General features: G+C 48.3%; 1 protein-coding gene across 1 annotated transcript in view; it reads left to right on the top strand.

The window, feature by feature from the left end:
• The window catches only part of SLCO2A1 (solute carrier organic anion transporter family member 2A1), a 915,614-nt gene that overhangs the window by 12,947 nt on the left and 886,466 nt on the right, over positions 1-16,201 (top strand). The window contains 1 exon segment of the mRNA XM_030215775.1: positions 9,776-9,913. Within this exon segment, the coding sequence (XP_030071635.1) occupies positions 9,776-9,913 (138 nt within the window).

The following is a 16,201-nucleotide window of genomic DNA, read 5'->3' as shown; positions in this document are numbered from 1 at the left end:
ATAGGAAAAAGAGTGCAGAAGAATAATAATTCAGTTAGAAATAAGTACACAAAGGAGCATGATATGCTCCTTTGTCGCTCACTGTGGAAGTGACGACACTAAAAATAAAGGATGCAGAGTGGCTCACTTCTGATGTTGCAAGCAGAGGGGATGGGGCTTAATCAGCAACCATGAAAGGAGCAACAAAGAACAGCCATATCTCAAACAATTATTACCTGAATTGGTTATTACTCTATTTACCATTAACTTTCTCTTTGCTTCATGTACAATTTGTCATTCATAATAGATTTTCTAAATGTTAAGTATCCATAGCTATCCTAGTATGTTTATGATATTGTATTGTAAAATTGGATTCTTACAACAAATTACTTTTTTATGCATTATTCTTTGTTATGTATCCTATACTGTTTGTTGTAAGCCATATTGAACTCAATCTTGTTTGGGATAATGTGGGATATAAGTGTCACAAATAAATAAATAAATTAATAAATGCCTGTAGTGGAAGTGAATTTTAAAGATTGGTTTTCAACTCTGCCTTGACCGACCAGTGCACTTTGGGTCTGTATTTGTGATTAGAAGTAATGTTGTTTAAAAATGATTGTTTAACTTTGATTGTGTGAAAATTAAGTTGGAATGTAGAAGATAAGACACAGCTCTAATTAATTTGTTATGTGAAGGGAAAGATGGGGCTTGTTTTCGAGTTCAGATTGGCCACCTGGACTGGAAAACATGTGACCACATTCCCACAGTATGGCTTTTTTACCTAAACAGAGAAGCATCCTGTAATTTTCCTTAGCTCTGAACATGAGTTCTAAGCCTAATAAAAAGGGGAGTTTCTTTCAGTGAAATTGGGAACTCATCTGTGAGTAACGTACGAACTGTGCAGAAAACCATGTTTCTTGGTCAAAGAAGCTCCTGGCTTTCGTTGTGAATGGGCCCCCCAGCTGATAAGAGCCTGGATGATGTAAGGACCAGTGATGATTGTTTATAGTATATTATTGCTTCTTTTACTGGTCTAGGAACTCTTAGCATTGCATAGATGTAGAGATTAGTGATGTAATGATTGTTTATAGATAGGTATTGTTTCTTTTTAGTCATATATTTATTTACTAGTAAAAAAGGCCCGTTTCTGGCTAAAATGAAACGGGCGCTAGCAAGGTTTTGCGCGGAGTGTGTATGTTTGAGAGAGTGACTGTGTGAGTGAGAATGTGTAAGTGTGGGTGTGAGTGTGTCTGTGAGAGAGCGTGTGTGTATGTGAGAATGAGTGTGTGCGAGTGCGTATGTGAGACAGTGAGCATCCTTCCCTGTCCCCCCTGTCAGGTGTCAGGACTGGGGGGACTGTGGACAGTCATGAAGGCAGCCCCTATCAAAATAATGAAAGCAAGACCATTTGTATAATAATCACTGCATTCCAGAGAACAAAATGGAGCAAGTTCCCACATGCTATCTTTTGCTTTCTGTATTCAGTAGCTGACAGGCTTGCTAGACTTACCTAAGTGGCTGCAGCTGCAATACACTGAAAAGAAAGCAAGGAAACGTATGAGACCTAGATACAGCCGTCCCCTTGGCCTCTGACGCTCCTCCCTTCTTCTATTTGACTTCCCTCTGATAGGTCTGTCATTCGGTGTGACGCTCCTCCCTTTTCCTGTTTCAGTTCCCTTTGATAGGTCAGAGCAGTGCAGCTGTGACACTCCTCCCTTCTCTGATAGGTCAGGGCGGGGCAGAGATGTAGTGTGCTTAAAAATGGTTACAGAGCTTCGAACATACGAACTGTTGAAGCCTCAGAGTGTGCTTTAGAACGTTGAGGGTGCTTTTTATGTGCAGATGGGGCGTGGCTGAGACTGAGGGTGAATAGTCCGAATAGCCTAGCCTACCAGGAGGACAGGAGTTCAGGACAGAAGGAGTGAGCTTCAGAAAGTCTGAGGGGGGATTTTATTCATATAGATTACATTTGTACCCCGCTCTTTTTCCCACATACAGCAGGTTCAGTGCGGCTTACATAGTAAAAGAAAGCATCTTACATGGAAAAGAATACAGTAAAAACAAGGAAATGTGGGAACAGTATTATAAATTGTGATGATCATAACTACTTACATTATGAAAGGCATTACAAAGGCCTTGTAAAAAGAACGTAATGAACTAGAATAGGGAAGGTAGACAAGGATATGATAGGTGAAAGGGAAGGAGAGTGGGAGGGAAATGGTAAAGGATGGAGGGAAGAAGATGAGGGATTAAGTATAACATTGGGGTCAGAGTAAGCTTCGACGTCTTAGCAGGAGTATCGTAGCTAATCATTGTGTGTATGTAGCTTAATCATTGTAGATTCCATATCATCATGCTGATCAATCCATAGACTGGTGGGTTGTGTCCATCTACCAGCAGGTGGAGATAGAGAGCAATCCTTTTGCCTCCCTATATGTGGTCATGTGCTGCCGGAAACTCCTCAGTATGTTCTCTATCTCAGCAGGTGGTGGTCACACACAGCAGCAGCTCTGGCTAGGTCTCCAAGCCTAATTTTTAGGTTTTGTTGAGTACCTGGGGTTGAGGGCTCTTCTTGAGCAAGTGCAAACCTGGTGGCGACAGGTCCCTCCTTTTCTCCCCCCTCCCGCTGGCTCCGTTAAAAAAAAAAAAAAAAAAAAAAAATTTTGAACGTCCTTAAGGGCGTTTATTTCGACGTTTATTTAAACGTTTATTGCAGCTACTCACTGGGACACCAGGTCGTTACAGCTCGGAGCGAGAAGCAGGTAATTTTTACCTTTTTATAGCGGGCAGGGGGTTCCCCGATCGATCTCCACGTGGCCTATGGCGTCGGAGGGCGAGGGCGCGAAGAATCGCTCCCCGGACCGCGTGTGCGCTTCTAGTGGGGATGCGGGGGTCTTAAAGTCTGACTCGCCCTTGTTGGGTGTCAGTTCGGAGGCCGGTCAGTGTCCCGGGTCATCCACCGGTGCGGCGGTTTTTCCCGCCATTAACGCCCATACCCCGCTGCTCGCCTCCGCCATCTTGGCCGGCCACTCTGCTCGGACGGCTTCTTCTTGGGCCGCCCTTGAGCTGGGAGACGTTAATGCCATGGCCGCCCTTGATTTGGGCGACGGCAAAAAAGCGGCTAAAGTTAAGCGCTGTTCTTCTCGCGCTGCTCCTTCGCGGAGTGTCGCGCCGGACGCCATCTTGGATGCGCAGCATGTTTCTCCCCCGCTCTTGCGAGCGCCGGTTGAGGGTGCGTCTAGGGCTGTGGCCCAGGCGGCTGAAGTGCACAGTCTGGGGGGTTTCTCCCCCGAGTTTATTTTGCTGCTGCATCAGGCCTTCCTTATGCAGAACGCTGCCCCTTCTCCCTTGTCCGATAAAGGGGTTGAGGCCCCCGGAAGTAAACGCCCTCGGGTGGATTCCCAGGCCTTAGAGGACTTTGTCTCCTCTGATGTAGATGAGGGCAGCGTATCTGAGTTCTCCCAACGGTCCTTTGCGGATTCCTTGGAGGAGACGGATTCCCGCTCGGATGGAGCGGATGACCCCTCTGCAGCGCGGATCTTTCACTCAGAGGATTTGCCCAACCTGTTATTGCAGGCCATGAGAATTTTGAAGATTTCCTCTCCAGAGGACGTCTCTCCCTCAGCCCGTGTTGGCTCCGCCATTATGCTGGGGACGAAGCGCCCGCCTAGAACCTTCCACGTGCATGATGCCATGCACACCTTAATTTCGGCTCAATGGGATGTCCCGGAAGCGAGCCTCAAAGTGGCTAGGGCTATGTCCCGCCTCTATCCTTTGCCTGAAAGTGAACGGGAAGCTTTTCTTTGACCTACCGTGGATTCTTTAATCACTGCGGTGACTAAGAAAACGGCGTTGCCGGTGGAAGGTGGCACGGCCCTAAAGGACGCCCAAGACAGAAGATTGGAGGCGGCCTTAAGGTCGTCCTTCGAGGCGGCTGCCTTAAGTTTGCAGGCCTCAGTTTGCGGCTCCTATGTGGCCAGGGCGTGCCTGACGATTGTGCAGCGGGCTTCCCCCTCGGATCCTTCCTTGAGGGCTGATTGGCCGGCCCTGGAATCGGGCTTGGCTTATTTGGCAGACTTACTGTATGATGTCTTGAGAGCCTCGGCTAAAGGTATGGCTCAGACAGTCTCTGCGCGGCGGTGGCTTTGGCTGAAACATTGGTCTGCTGACCACGCCTCTAAGTCCCGCCTGGCTAAGTTGCCTTTTAAAGGCAAGCTGCTCTTTGGGGTCGAGCTGGACAAAATTGTGACCGATCTCGGCACGTCTAAGGGCAAGAGGTTACCAGAGGTCAGGGCTCGGGCCAGTGCTCGCCCCGGTATCTCCAGAGGACGGTTTCAGGAAGCCCGTCGGTACCGCCCGGGCAAGTCGGGCTCCTCTGCCCCCTCTTCCTTCAAGAGGAATTTCTCCCCTAAGCAGCATTCCTTTCGCAGAGACCGCCGTCCCGGAGGTGCGCCCTCCGGTCCTCCCCCAGGGTCTCGTACCCAATGACGGGGTCCTGGTCCATGGCCCAGTGCAGATTGGAGGACGCCTGTCCTCGTTTCTGGGCGAGTGGACCAGGGTAACTTCAGACGCTTGGGTGCTGGAAGTCATCAGAGACGGCTACAAGCTAGAGTTCTGCCGACCCTTAAGAGACGGGTTTGTACTCTCTCCCTGCAAGTCTCCGGTCAAAGCTGTGGCAGTGCAGCAGACCTTGGACAATCTGATCCGCCTGGGTGCGGTCGTTCCGGTGCCAGAAAATCAGCTTGGCAAGGGACGTTACTCCATTTACTTTGTGGTACCAAAGAAAGGAGGTTCTGTACGGCTTATCCTCGACCTCAAAGGGGTCAATCGGGCCTTGAAAGTTCGGCACTTTCGCATGGAGACTCTCCGCTCTGTTATAGCGGCAGTGAAGGCAGGGGAGTTCCTGGCATCCTTGGACATCAAGGAAGCGTACTTGCATATTCCCATCTGGCCTCCTCATCAACGCTTTCTGTGTTTTGCAGTCCTGGGCCGACACTTCCAGTTCAGAGCCCTCCCGTTCGGGTTGGCTACTGCTCCGCGGACCTTCTCCAAAGTAATGGTGGTCATCGCGGCCTTCCTGCGAAAGGAAGGAGTACAAGTCCATCCTTATCTGGACGACTGGTTGATCCGAGCCCCCTCTTATGCAGAGTGCGGCAAAGCTGTGTACCGGGTGATTGCTCTTTTGAGCTCCCTGGGGTGGATCATCAACTGGGAGAAAAGCTAGCTTCGCCCGACTCAGTCCCTGGTGTATCTGGGAGTTCGATTCGACACCCAAGTAGGCAGAGTGTTCCTGCCGGACAATCGGATTGTCAAACTTCAGGCTCAGGTGGACCAGTTCCTAGTAGCCTCTCCGCTTCGGGCTTGGGACTATGTGCAGCTGTTGGGCTCTATGACGGCCATGATGGAAGTAGTGCCCTGGGCCAGGGCTCATATGAGACCACTACAACACTCTCTGCTGCAGCGCTGGACTCCGGTGTCGGAGGATTATGCTGTGCGCCTTCCCTTGGACCCAGCAGTGCGCAAGGCGCTGAGCTGGTGGCTGAAGACAGACAAGTTGTCTGCAGGGATGCCTCTTGTGACCCCGGAGTGGATTGTCGTCACGACGGACGCCTCTTTGACAGGCTGGGGAGCCCATTGCTTGGGAAGGACAGCACAGGGGCTCTGGTCTCCTGCAGAGGCAAAATGGTCTATCAACCTCCTGGAACTCAGAGCCATTCGGTTGGCGCTTTTGGAGTTCCTCCCGGTACTGGCGTTGAAGCCAGTACGGGTCCTGTCGGACAATGCCATGGCTGTGGCCTATGTCAACCGCCAGGGAGGTACCAAGAGCACCCCTCTAGCCAAGGAAGCCATGAATCTATGCCAGTGGGCGGAAGCGAACCTGGAACAGCTGTCAGCGGCCCACATTGCCGGAGTCATGAATGTCAAGGCGGACTTTCTCAGTCGCCATACCTTGGATCCCGGAGAGTGGCAGTTATCGGCTCAGGCGTTCTTGGACATCACGAAGCGCTGGGGCCAGCCGAGCCTAGATCTGATGGCGTCATCGGCCAATTGCCAAGTGCCGCGCTTTTTCAGCAGAGGACGGGACCCTCGATCTCTGGGAGTAGATGCTCTTCTCCAACAGTGGCCGACACAAGAGCTTCTCTATGTGTTCCCGCCCTGGCCCATGTTGGGCAGGGTACTAGACCGGGTGGCAAAGCATCCGGGCCGGATAATCCTGGTGGGTCCGGACTGGCCCAGACGTCCCTGGTATGCGGACTTGATCAGGCTCTCAGTGGACGACCCTCTGCGGCTGCCAGTGGAGCAGGGCCTGTTGCATCAGGGTCCCGTGGTGATGGAGGATCCCTCCCCCTTTGGTCTTACGACCTGGCTATTGAGCGGCAGCGTCTGAGGAAGAAGGGCTTCTCAGACAAGGTCATCGCCACTATGCTGAGAGCGAGGAAGCGCTCTACTTCTACTGCTTACGCCAGGGTTTGGCGTACCTTTGCAGCGTGGTGTGAAGCAGGCTCACTTTCTCCCTTCACTGCTCCAATTTCTTCAGTGCTGGCGTTCCTGCAAGAAGGTCTGGAGAAAGGCCTGTCGCTCAGTTCCCTTAAAGTCCAGGTAGCGGCTCTGGCTTGCTTCAGGGGCCGCCTGAAGGGTGCTTCCCTGGCTTCGCAGCCAGATGTGGTACGTTTTCTCAAGGGAGTTAATCACCTGCGCCCTCCTCTGCACTCAGTGGTGCCTGCGTGGAATCTCAACCTGGTGCTAAGAGCCTTGCAGAAGCCGCCTTTTGAACCCTTGTCGAGGGCATCTCTGAAAGACCTGACGTTGAAAGCAGTCTTTTTGGTGGCTATCACTTCAGCCAGAAGAGTTTCCGAGCTCCAGGCACTCTCATGTCGAGAGCCTTTTCTGCAGTTCACTGAGGCAGGAGTGACTATTCGCACAGTGCCTTCCTTCCTGCCCAAGATTGTTTCTCGCTTCCATGTGAATCAGCAGCTCTGTCTCCCTTCCTTTCGTAGGGAGGACTACCCAGAGGAGTACTCTGCTCTCAAATATCTGGATGTGAGACGAGTCATCATCAGATACTTGGAAGTGACCAATGATTTCCGGAAATCGGATCATCTGTTTGTCCTGTTTGCAGGTCCTCGTAAGGGCCTGCAGGCTACTAAGCCTACAGTGGCAAGATGGGTCAAGGAAGCCATTGCAGCGGCTTATGTGGCCGCGGGGAAGGTGCCGCCTATCCAGCTGAAGGCTCACTCCACTAGAGCTCAGGCGGCCGAATGGCAGAGGCCGGGTCCGTCTCCTTGGAAGAGATTTGCAAGGCGGCAAGTTGGGCGTCGGCCCATACCTTCTCCAGGCATTACCGCTTGACACTGGCTGCTCGGGCGGAGGCCCGGTTTGGAGCTTCAGTGTTGCGGTGAGGGATTTCAATGTCCCGCCCTGGGTGAGTACTGCTTCAGTATATCCCACCAGTCTATGGATTGATCAGCATGATGATATGGAAGGTAAAATTATGTATCATACCTGATAATTTTCTTTCCATTAATCATAGCTGATCAATCCATAGCCCCTCCCAGATATCTGTATTGTTTATATTCTGGTTGCATTTCAGGTTCAAGGTTTAGTCTTCAGTTCCTGTTCAGGAGGACTTCGTGTTCAAGTTTTTTCAATTGGATTCTTCAAGAGTTGAGACGAGTTTGTGTTACAGTGAGCTGCTGCATTCCTCTCCCCTCCGTTTTACGGGGCTAGATTGAGACCTAAATTCTGCCGGCGCTCCCTCCCGCTTCGTGCGGCTGTAGGGCAGCTTTGTACCCCTCCCGCTTTGGCGGTTAGGGTCAGTCAGCTCCTCCCGCGGTTGCAGGATAAGCCAGATCCCCCCCCGCATCGGCGGGGTGGTGTCCCTCCCCCGCTCCGCGGGGATGAGCTGGACGGATTCCCCTCCCCCACTTGTGTGGGGATGAGCTGGGTTAATTCCCCTCCCCCGTTTCGGCGGTGGTGAGCTGGGCAGTGTCCCTTTTGTGGGTGTAATTCTCTTAAGTGCTGAGTCCTGCGGATGGAGCTTGGATATCGACATACTGAGGAGTTTCCGGCAGCACATGACCACATATAGGGAGGCAAAAGGATTGCTCTCTATCTCCACCTGCTGGTAGATGGACACAACCCACCAGTCTATGGATTGATCAGCTATGATTAATGGAAAGAAAATTATCAGGTATGACACATAATTTTACCTTTTAGAACCTCTAATAAAGGTCTCATTTACCTAATACGAATCCAAAATAATGCACAGTAGTTACTGAGTAGTCTGTGTTAATGAAGCAGGCTGTAAATCCATAGCAGAACAATGTCAAATACAAAAAAACCCAAATAGTAGAATTTTAGTGGATAAGGAATATAAACAGATTGGAAAAAACTTGAAGGTCTTAATTTTAAATCTTTCTCTTCCGTGGTGCATAGTGCTGAGTTGCAGGAGTGCCACTTTCATATCATACATAGGGCATATTTTTCAGTTAAGCAGGCATGGCACGCAGGAGTAGTAGAAACACATAAGTGTCCCAAATGTGCAGAAGTAAATGCATCATTTAGCCATGGTTTGTGGCAATGTAGAGAGATACGGGGGTTTTGGACGGCTCTCTCCAGGTTTCTGGGCTGGGTTCTGGGATATCGGGTGGACCTGTCCTTTGAAAGGGTGATACTGAGCTCCACGACGACATGGCACAAAGGAACGTTAGAAGAAAAGATGTTCCTTAGTAAACTTTGTATTTTGGGGAAAAAATGTATCCTAAATTGCTGGACAGCAGATAGAGGACCCTCATATTGGTATTGGAGAAATAGGCTCCATGAGCTTATGTTATGGGAAATGCAGGACGCCCGTAATACACCAAAGAGGCGTCAACGATTCATAAAAATTTGGGGGGCATACCTACACAAAATATCACCACGTGCACGGAGCCACGTTTTGAACACATTGGGTTAGTCTGTATATATGGAAAGCATATAATTAGAAACATGAGATATAATCAAAAGTCAGACATCATTAATGGGTGGACGAGCTTCTTGGTAAAGAGGGGGAGGGGGGTAGATATCAACAAATGATTTGAGGCTCTTACCACTACTATTCTAAATTGTGAGATTTAGGAACTTTATATGATTCTATGATTTTTTTTTTTTTTTTAAACGTACCCTTCAACAATGGGTAAAGGGAGGGGGGGGATAAGAAGGGGGGAGGAAGGGTGGGGGTTCATGGGGAAAGGGGAGAAGAGAGGAAAGCCCAAAATGACAATATAACGGATAATAAATAGTTAAATATCAGAAGTGTTATGTTATGATCAATGGCTCTGGAATTTAAATGATGCAAAGTGGCAGAGCATTACTAATTGAAGAAAGATAACGAGTGGATGGACATAGGAAGGGGGGGAAACGATACCAGTTTGATGACAGGATAATCAAATGTATTAGTTATTTGTTTCTCCATGGTTAAGTTAAGGTATTTTTTCAAATGGAATGTGGTAACTATTTTGTAATGTCATGGGGGGGAAAAAGTGTTGAAGCATTAGATGTAACTCTGAGGGGGGGGGGGAAAGGGAGGGATACCACCGAGCCTATAAGAACACAAGGCTCGGCTGGGAGATACATGAGATGGGTGGGAGGGAGGAGGGGAGAAAATGTTTAAAAAGTTTGATGATGGATGTTATTATTGTTTTGTAAGATTGGAAGTCTTGGGGCAACACTGTGTGTACCCCTGACTATTGTTGTGATAATATATGTTTATCATCAATAAAAATGTTGAAACATAAATCTTTCTGTTCCTCAGGTCTTTGTGCTTTGCCAAGGATTGTTGCAGTTGTCTCAGCTCCTCTACAGTGCTTATTTCAAGAGCAGTCTCAGTACCATTGAGAAACGGTTTGGTCTCTCTAGCTTCTCCTCTGGGCTCATTTCCAGCCTGCATGAGGTAACTAGTTGGGTCGGAGATGCACAGGCAGTGCCTGTTTGGATGGTGCTATAAAATTGTAGAAAAGCAGTATTTAGGTACTTTAGTAGTGAAATAGCATTGAGTATTATGTTTTGTGTATAGGCAGAAGTTGCATGGGGCGAGCCATTCATGGGATGGTTATGTGAGTGGTACATGTCTTCGTGGGGTGGTACATGTCTTGGGTGGATACATAGTATGGATACTTGAGTAGGTGAGGATTATGCAAAAAGTGCATAGGGAAAGTATATGAGAAAGGGGATTAATGGTTGGTACATTTGCAGGAGATGCTTGGAATGAATATCTAGGCATAAGATGCATGTCACAGGCATTTGAGCAAATTCAAAAGTGCATGGACATGGGAGTGGAAACATGGAGTGGACATGTTGATAGGAGCTACTAAGGCAAAAAGGTTCAAGGATGAGGCCAAGGTGCATGTAAAGAAGAGTTGCACAGGCCAGTGATATATATTGGGGAGCTATAGGGTACAAAGGGAAGAAATCTGTTAAATAGGTTAAGGCTCAGTATTAGCAATGATACATGGTATTGATTTTAAGCTATTTTCTACTATTTGGACAGACAGACTAGGCTTGCCACCTGATTCTATGTCTAAAAAGTTATCAATAGAAATCAAAATAAAACATGGAAAAGAAAATAAGATGATACCTTTTTGTATTGGACATAATACATTTCTTGATTAGCTTTCGAAGGTTGCCCTTCTTCGTCAGATCGGAAATAAGCAAATGTGCTAGCTGACAGTGTATATAAGTGAAAACATTGAAGCATTACTATGACAGTCTGACAGGGTGGGAGGATGGGGATGGGTAGGAGGTATGCATGGGGACATCAAAGCATATCATTGATATTCTAACAGGATGGGTGTGGATAGGTGAGGGGTGGAGAGAAATACAGCTTTATGGTTTATAATGGGCTAGGAACCCCAGATCCTTGTTAAGTCCTTTCTGTTGGGTGTTAAAATATTCAATCATTCTGACTTCAAAGGTCTTACGTTCTTGTATGGTTTTAAAGTTACCTTTCAGGATTCTCACTGTGAAGTTACTGGTACAGTGTCCTGGTCCTGTAAAATGCTGACCAACAGGGGTGGGAACCCTACTGGCACCAGTATTGTTCATGTGATGTCTATGTAAATTGAATCTTGTCTTAAGCATCTGGCCTGTTTCTCCAATATAGCATCCTTCGTTACATTTTTTACACTGAATGATATATACCACATTGGAAGATGAGCAAGTGAAAGATTCCTTTATGTCAGGGGTGTAACCACGGGTGTGCCTGGATGGGCCCAGGCCCACCCACTTTCCCTCCAGGGCCACCCAGGCGCCCGTTCACATCCTTCTTCGCTCGCTGCTCCCAGGCTCCGCTTCGCTGCATCGCTCTGCATTCTTCTTCTCGCCTGTCGCGCGGTGCTGCCATTCATGCAGGCGGCTGCTCTCTCCCCTGCTGTGTCTATCCGGCCCAGCAGGAAGTGCATCAGAGGATCGGATGGACGCAGCGGGGGGGAGCGCGGCTGCCTGTGTGAATGGCGGCGCAGCGTGGCGGGCGAGAGGAAGAGTGCAGGGAGCGACGATCATGCGGCGAAGCGGAGCCTGGGGAGAGGTGCACATACCTACATTTAGGGCTCAGCCAAGGTACCGGGCAGGCAGCGGAGCAATCTTGTATAGTGGGAGGAGAGGGAGAAATGCTGCCTGGAGGGAGAGGGGGATAGGGACAAGAGATATGGGGTGGATGGAGAAGGATAAACGTTGCATGGAGGGGGAGGGAGAACACAGGGAGAAATGTTGGACACAGGTGAAGAGGAGGGAGAGATGGTGCATGAAGGTGGAGGGAAGGAAGAGAGAGAGAGAGAGACAAAGGGGTAGAGGGGGGCAAGAAAGGGAGAAATCTTGGATTTTGGGGGTGGAGGGGAGGGAGAGATGGTGCACAGAGAAGAGAGGGAGAAATGTTGGGCATGACAGTGGATGGGAAGAAGGGAGAGATGCTGTATGGGAGGAGGAGAAAGAGATATTGGACCTGGGACACAAGGGAGGGGGAGACAGAGATGGTGGACAGTGGGAGAGAGACAGAAATGTTGGACATGGTGGAGGAAGGAAGAGAATGCTGCATGGGAAGGAGGGGGAAGACATATTGGATCTGGGGTACAAGGGAGGGGGAAAGAACGATGTGGACAGTGGGAGAGAGGGGGAGATGTAGGACATGGGGTTGGATGAGAGGCAGGGGAGATTCATAGGAGAGGGGAGAGAGGGAGATATTGGATCCAGGAGCAAATGAGAATGATGGAGAGATGCCAGACAATGGGAGTGAGGGAAGAGAGAGGGAGAAATGCTGGATCATGGGGGACAGGGGAGGAGAAAATAGAAGGGACAGGGAGCTAGAAGGGTGGATGGAGGAAGATGCTGGGAATGGTGGAACCATGTGGGAGATGCTGGAGGGGGGAGGAGGAAGGCAAGGAAATGGATGAGAGGATAGTGATTACAGAAGATAGAAATATAGTAATGGGGAGTAGATTAAAGATGAAAGGGAATGGCTGGAGAAGGAGTGAGTTGGGTAATGGGAGAGCTAGTGGGAGAGAGAAGAAGATGACGATCTGATAGGCAGCTGTAAAGTAAAAAGAAGGAGAAAGGCGAGAGAGTAAAATTTGAGTTGACAGAGAGGTAGAAAAAAAAAAAAGAGGAAGCAGCTAAAAAGGAATGATCAGTATGTCGGAGGTAGATGTAGTGAGGGAATAGACAGTAGAGAGGAGAAAAGACAAATGCACAGCAGTCACTTGAAGGAGAATTAGTAGACGCCAGGAAATTAGAAGCAACATAATGGAAAAATAAAATATCCAGACATCAAAGATAGAAAAAAGCATTTTATTTTGAATGTTTAAATGGAATATGTTAGCTTTGTGAAATGTGCATAGCAAATGTCTTTGCATTGTGTTCAGTACAAAGGAAATGCATTTTTGTTTTTATTTCTTCAGGGTTGTAGTACATGTTAAGTTTAACTTCTTGGGGGTTCTCAATTCAATTTTTGTGTAAATATTTTTATTTCTAACTTGTGATCCCTTGTTCTGTTTTTGGTGAGGGTCTGTCAGTGTGATAGTAATGGCAGGTAAAGAAATCGGAAGGGAGGCAGGGAAGAGAGGGGATTGGAGAGAGTGCCCTCCTTTATTTTCTGACCTGGGGCAGAGCATGTCTAACACTGGCCCTTACCCTTGCTTTTTAGCTGGTGGGGCTCCCCAAGCATCCCAGCTGAGGACCTCCTCCAAAGGCAGGCAGAACTCCCTTCTACCAAGCTCTGCAGTTGGCAACAGCATCTTTGAGTTACTGACAACTAAGGATGCAAGGGGTGCCAGCTTTGGTCGCATAGGGATGTTGCTGCTGCCTGCCAAGCTTAGTAAAGGGAAGTTCTGTCCACTTTCAGAGGAAGTCTTCAGCTGACAGAGTTTGAGGATCCTCATTAGCTAAAGTATTTATATTTTGAGGTGAAGGTAGTGCGAGGCAGAGAAACTTTTGTGCCACCCACTTTGGGCTCAGGCCCAACCAAAATTGGTTTTCTGGCTACGCCACTGCTTTATGTTGAATATCTTTCCTTTGTGGATGACTGTGGGGTCCTGTGAAATAGTTTGGCATAGTTTGCAACTGGATAAATTACAGGGAAGTGTGCCCTTCTGTTTTTTTCAGTCTGTGATGGAAGTTTACTTCTGATTAGCTTGTGTTTTAAGTTGGGTGGCTGTCTGAAGGCCAGTACTGGTGGAGATGGGAATATCTCTTTCAGTAATTCATCCTCCTGGAGTATAGGTTGTAGATCTCTTATGATTTTCCTCAGTTTTTCCAGCTCTGGATTGTATGTCACTACAAGGGGGATTCTGTCTGTGGATTTTTTCTCCTTGTACTGTAGCAGATTCTCCCTGGGTGTTTTGAGGGAGGAGGCAATATTCTTGGAGATTATTTTGGGGTTGTAGCCTTTCTGTTTGAAGGATGCAGCCAGGCTTTTAAGGTGTCTGTCTCTGTCCCCTGGGTCAGAACAGATACGGTGGTATCTTGTGGCTTGGCTGTAAATGATGGATCTTTTTGTATGTGAAGGATGGAAGCTGGAGTTGTGGAGGTAGCTGCATCTGTCTGTGAGTTTCTTGTATATATAAAGGAATCTTTCACTTGCTCATCTTCCAATGTGGTATATATCATTCAGTGTAAAAAAATGTAACGAAGGATGCTATATTGGAGAAACAGGCCAGATGCTTAAGACAAGATTCAATTTACATCAGGGGCGTATCTGAACTGCGGCGGTAGGGGGGGCCAGGGCCAGAGAGGGGGGGCACATTATAGCCCCCCCCCCGCCGCCGCCGCCATTGCCGATCCCCCTCCCCCCAGCCGCTGCCATTGCTAACCCTCCCCCTCCGTTGCTCGCCTACCTTCGCTGGCGGGGGACCCCAACCCCCGCCAGCCGAGGTCCGCGTCCTCCTGCCGCTGCCGGCTGCCTTTGGTCCTTTCATTCTTCCATTGAAGCTGGCGCCGACGAAAAAGTTTCTTTTGAATCTGACGTCGCTGCACGTTGCACGTTGTACGTGCAGGACGTCAGACTCAGAAACAATTTCTGAGTCTGACGTCCTGCACGTACAACGTGCAGCGACGTCAGACTCAAAAGAAACTTTCGTCGGCGCCAGCTTCAATGGAAGAATTAAAGGACCAAAGGCAGCCGGCAGCGGCAGGAGGACGCGGACCTCGGCTGGCGGGGGTTGGGGTCCCCCGCCAGCGAAGGTAGGCGAGCAACGGAGGGGGAGGGTTGGCAGCGGTAGGGGGGTCCAGGGCGAAATCTGCGGGGGCCCAGGCCCCTGAGGCCCCACGCAGATACGCCCCTGATTTACATAGACATCACATATATACAAGAAACCCACAGACAGATGCAGCTATCTCCACAACTCCAGCTTCCATTCTTCACATACAAAAAGATCCATCATTTACAGCCAGGCCACAAGATACCACGGTATCTGCTCTGACCCAGGGGACAGAGACAGACACCTTAAAAGCCTGACTGCATCCTTCAAACAGAAAGGCTACAACCCCAAAATAATCTCCAAGAATATTGCCTCCTCCCTCAAAACACCCAGGGAGAATCTGCTACAGTACAAGGAGAAAAAATCCACAGACAGAATCCTCCTTGTAGTGACATACCATCCAGAGCTGGAAAAACTGAGGAAAATCATAAGAGATCTACAGCCTATACTCCAGGAGGATGAATTACTGAAAGAGATATTCCCATCCCCACAAGTATTGGCCTTCCGACAGCCACCCAACTTAAAACACAAGCTAATCAGAAGTAAACTTCCATCACAGACTGAAAAGGAACAGAAGGGCACACTTCCCTGTAATTTATCCAGTTGCAAACTATGCCAAAATATTTCACAGGACCCCACAGTCATCCTCAAAGGAAAGATATTCAACATAAAGGAATCTTTCACTTGCTCATCTTCCAATGTGGTATATATCATTCAGTGTAAAAAATGTAACGAAGGATGCTATATTGGAGAAACAGGCCAGATGCTTAAGACAAGATTCAATTTACATAGACATCACATGAACAATACTGGTGCCAGTAGGGTTCCCACCCCTGTTGGTCAGCATTTTACAGGACCAGGACACTGTACCAGTGACTTCACAGTGAGAATCCTGAAAGGTAACTTTAAAACCATACAAGAACGTAAGACCTTTGAAGTCAGAATGATTGAATATTTTAACACCCAACAGAAAGGACTTAACAAGGATCTGGGGTTCCTAGCCCATTATAAACCATAAAGCTGTATTTCTCTCCACCCCTCACCTATCCACACCCATCCTGTTAGAATATCAATGATATGCTTTGATGTCCCCATGCATACCTCCTACCCACCCCCATCCTCCCACCCTGTCAGACTGTCATAGTAATGCTTGAATGTTTTCACTTATATACACTGAGGCATATTTTCAAAGCACTTTGGGAGGCTAAGTTCCATAGGTTTCTATGGAACTTTGGGAGGCTAAGTGCTTTGAAAATAAGCCTCAATGTCAGCTAGCACATTTGCTTATTTCCGATCTGACGAAGAAGGGCAACCTTCGAAAGCTAATCAAGAAATGTGTTAAGTTATGTCCAATAAAAAAGGTATCATCTTATTTTCTTTTCCATGTTTTATTTTGTTTGATTTCTATTGATAACCTTAAGAGTGGATTAACACGGCTACCACACTCCTCTACTTATGTCTAAAAATAAACAGGGCTCATTCATTATAATGAA

The sequence above is a fragment of the Microcaecilia unicolor genome, chromosome 10, assembly GCF_901765095.1.
Source record: "Microcaecilia unicolor chromosome 10, aMicUni1.1, whole genome shotgun sequence".
Taxonomy (NCBI): Eukaryota; Metazoa; Chordata; class Amphibia; order Gymnophiona; family Siphonopidae; genus Microcaecilia; species Microcaecilia unicolor.
This window is presented reverse-complemented; position numbering and strand designations above follow the sequence as displayed.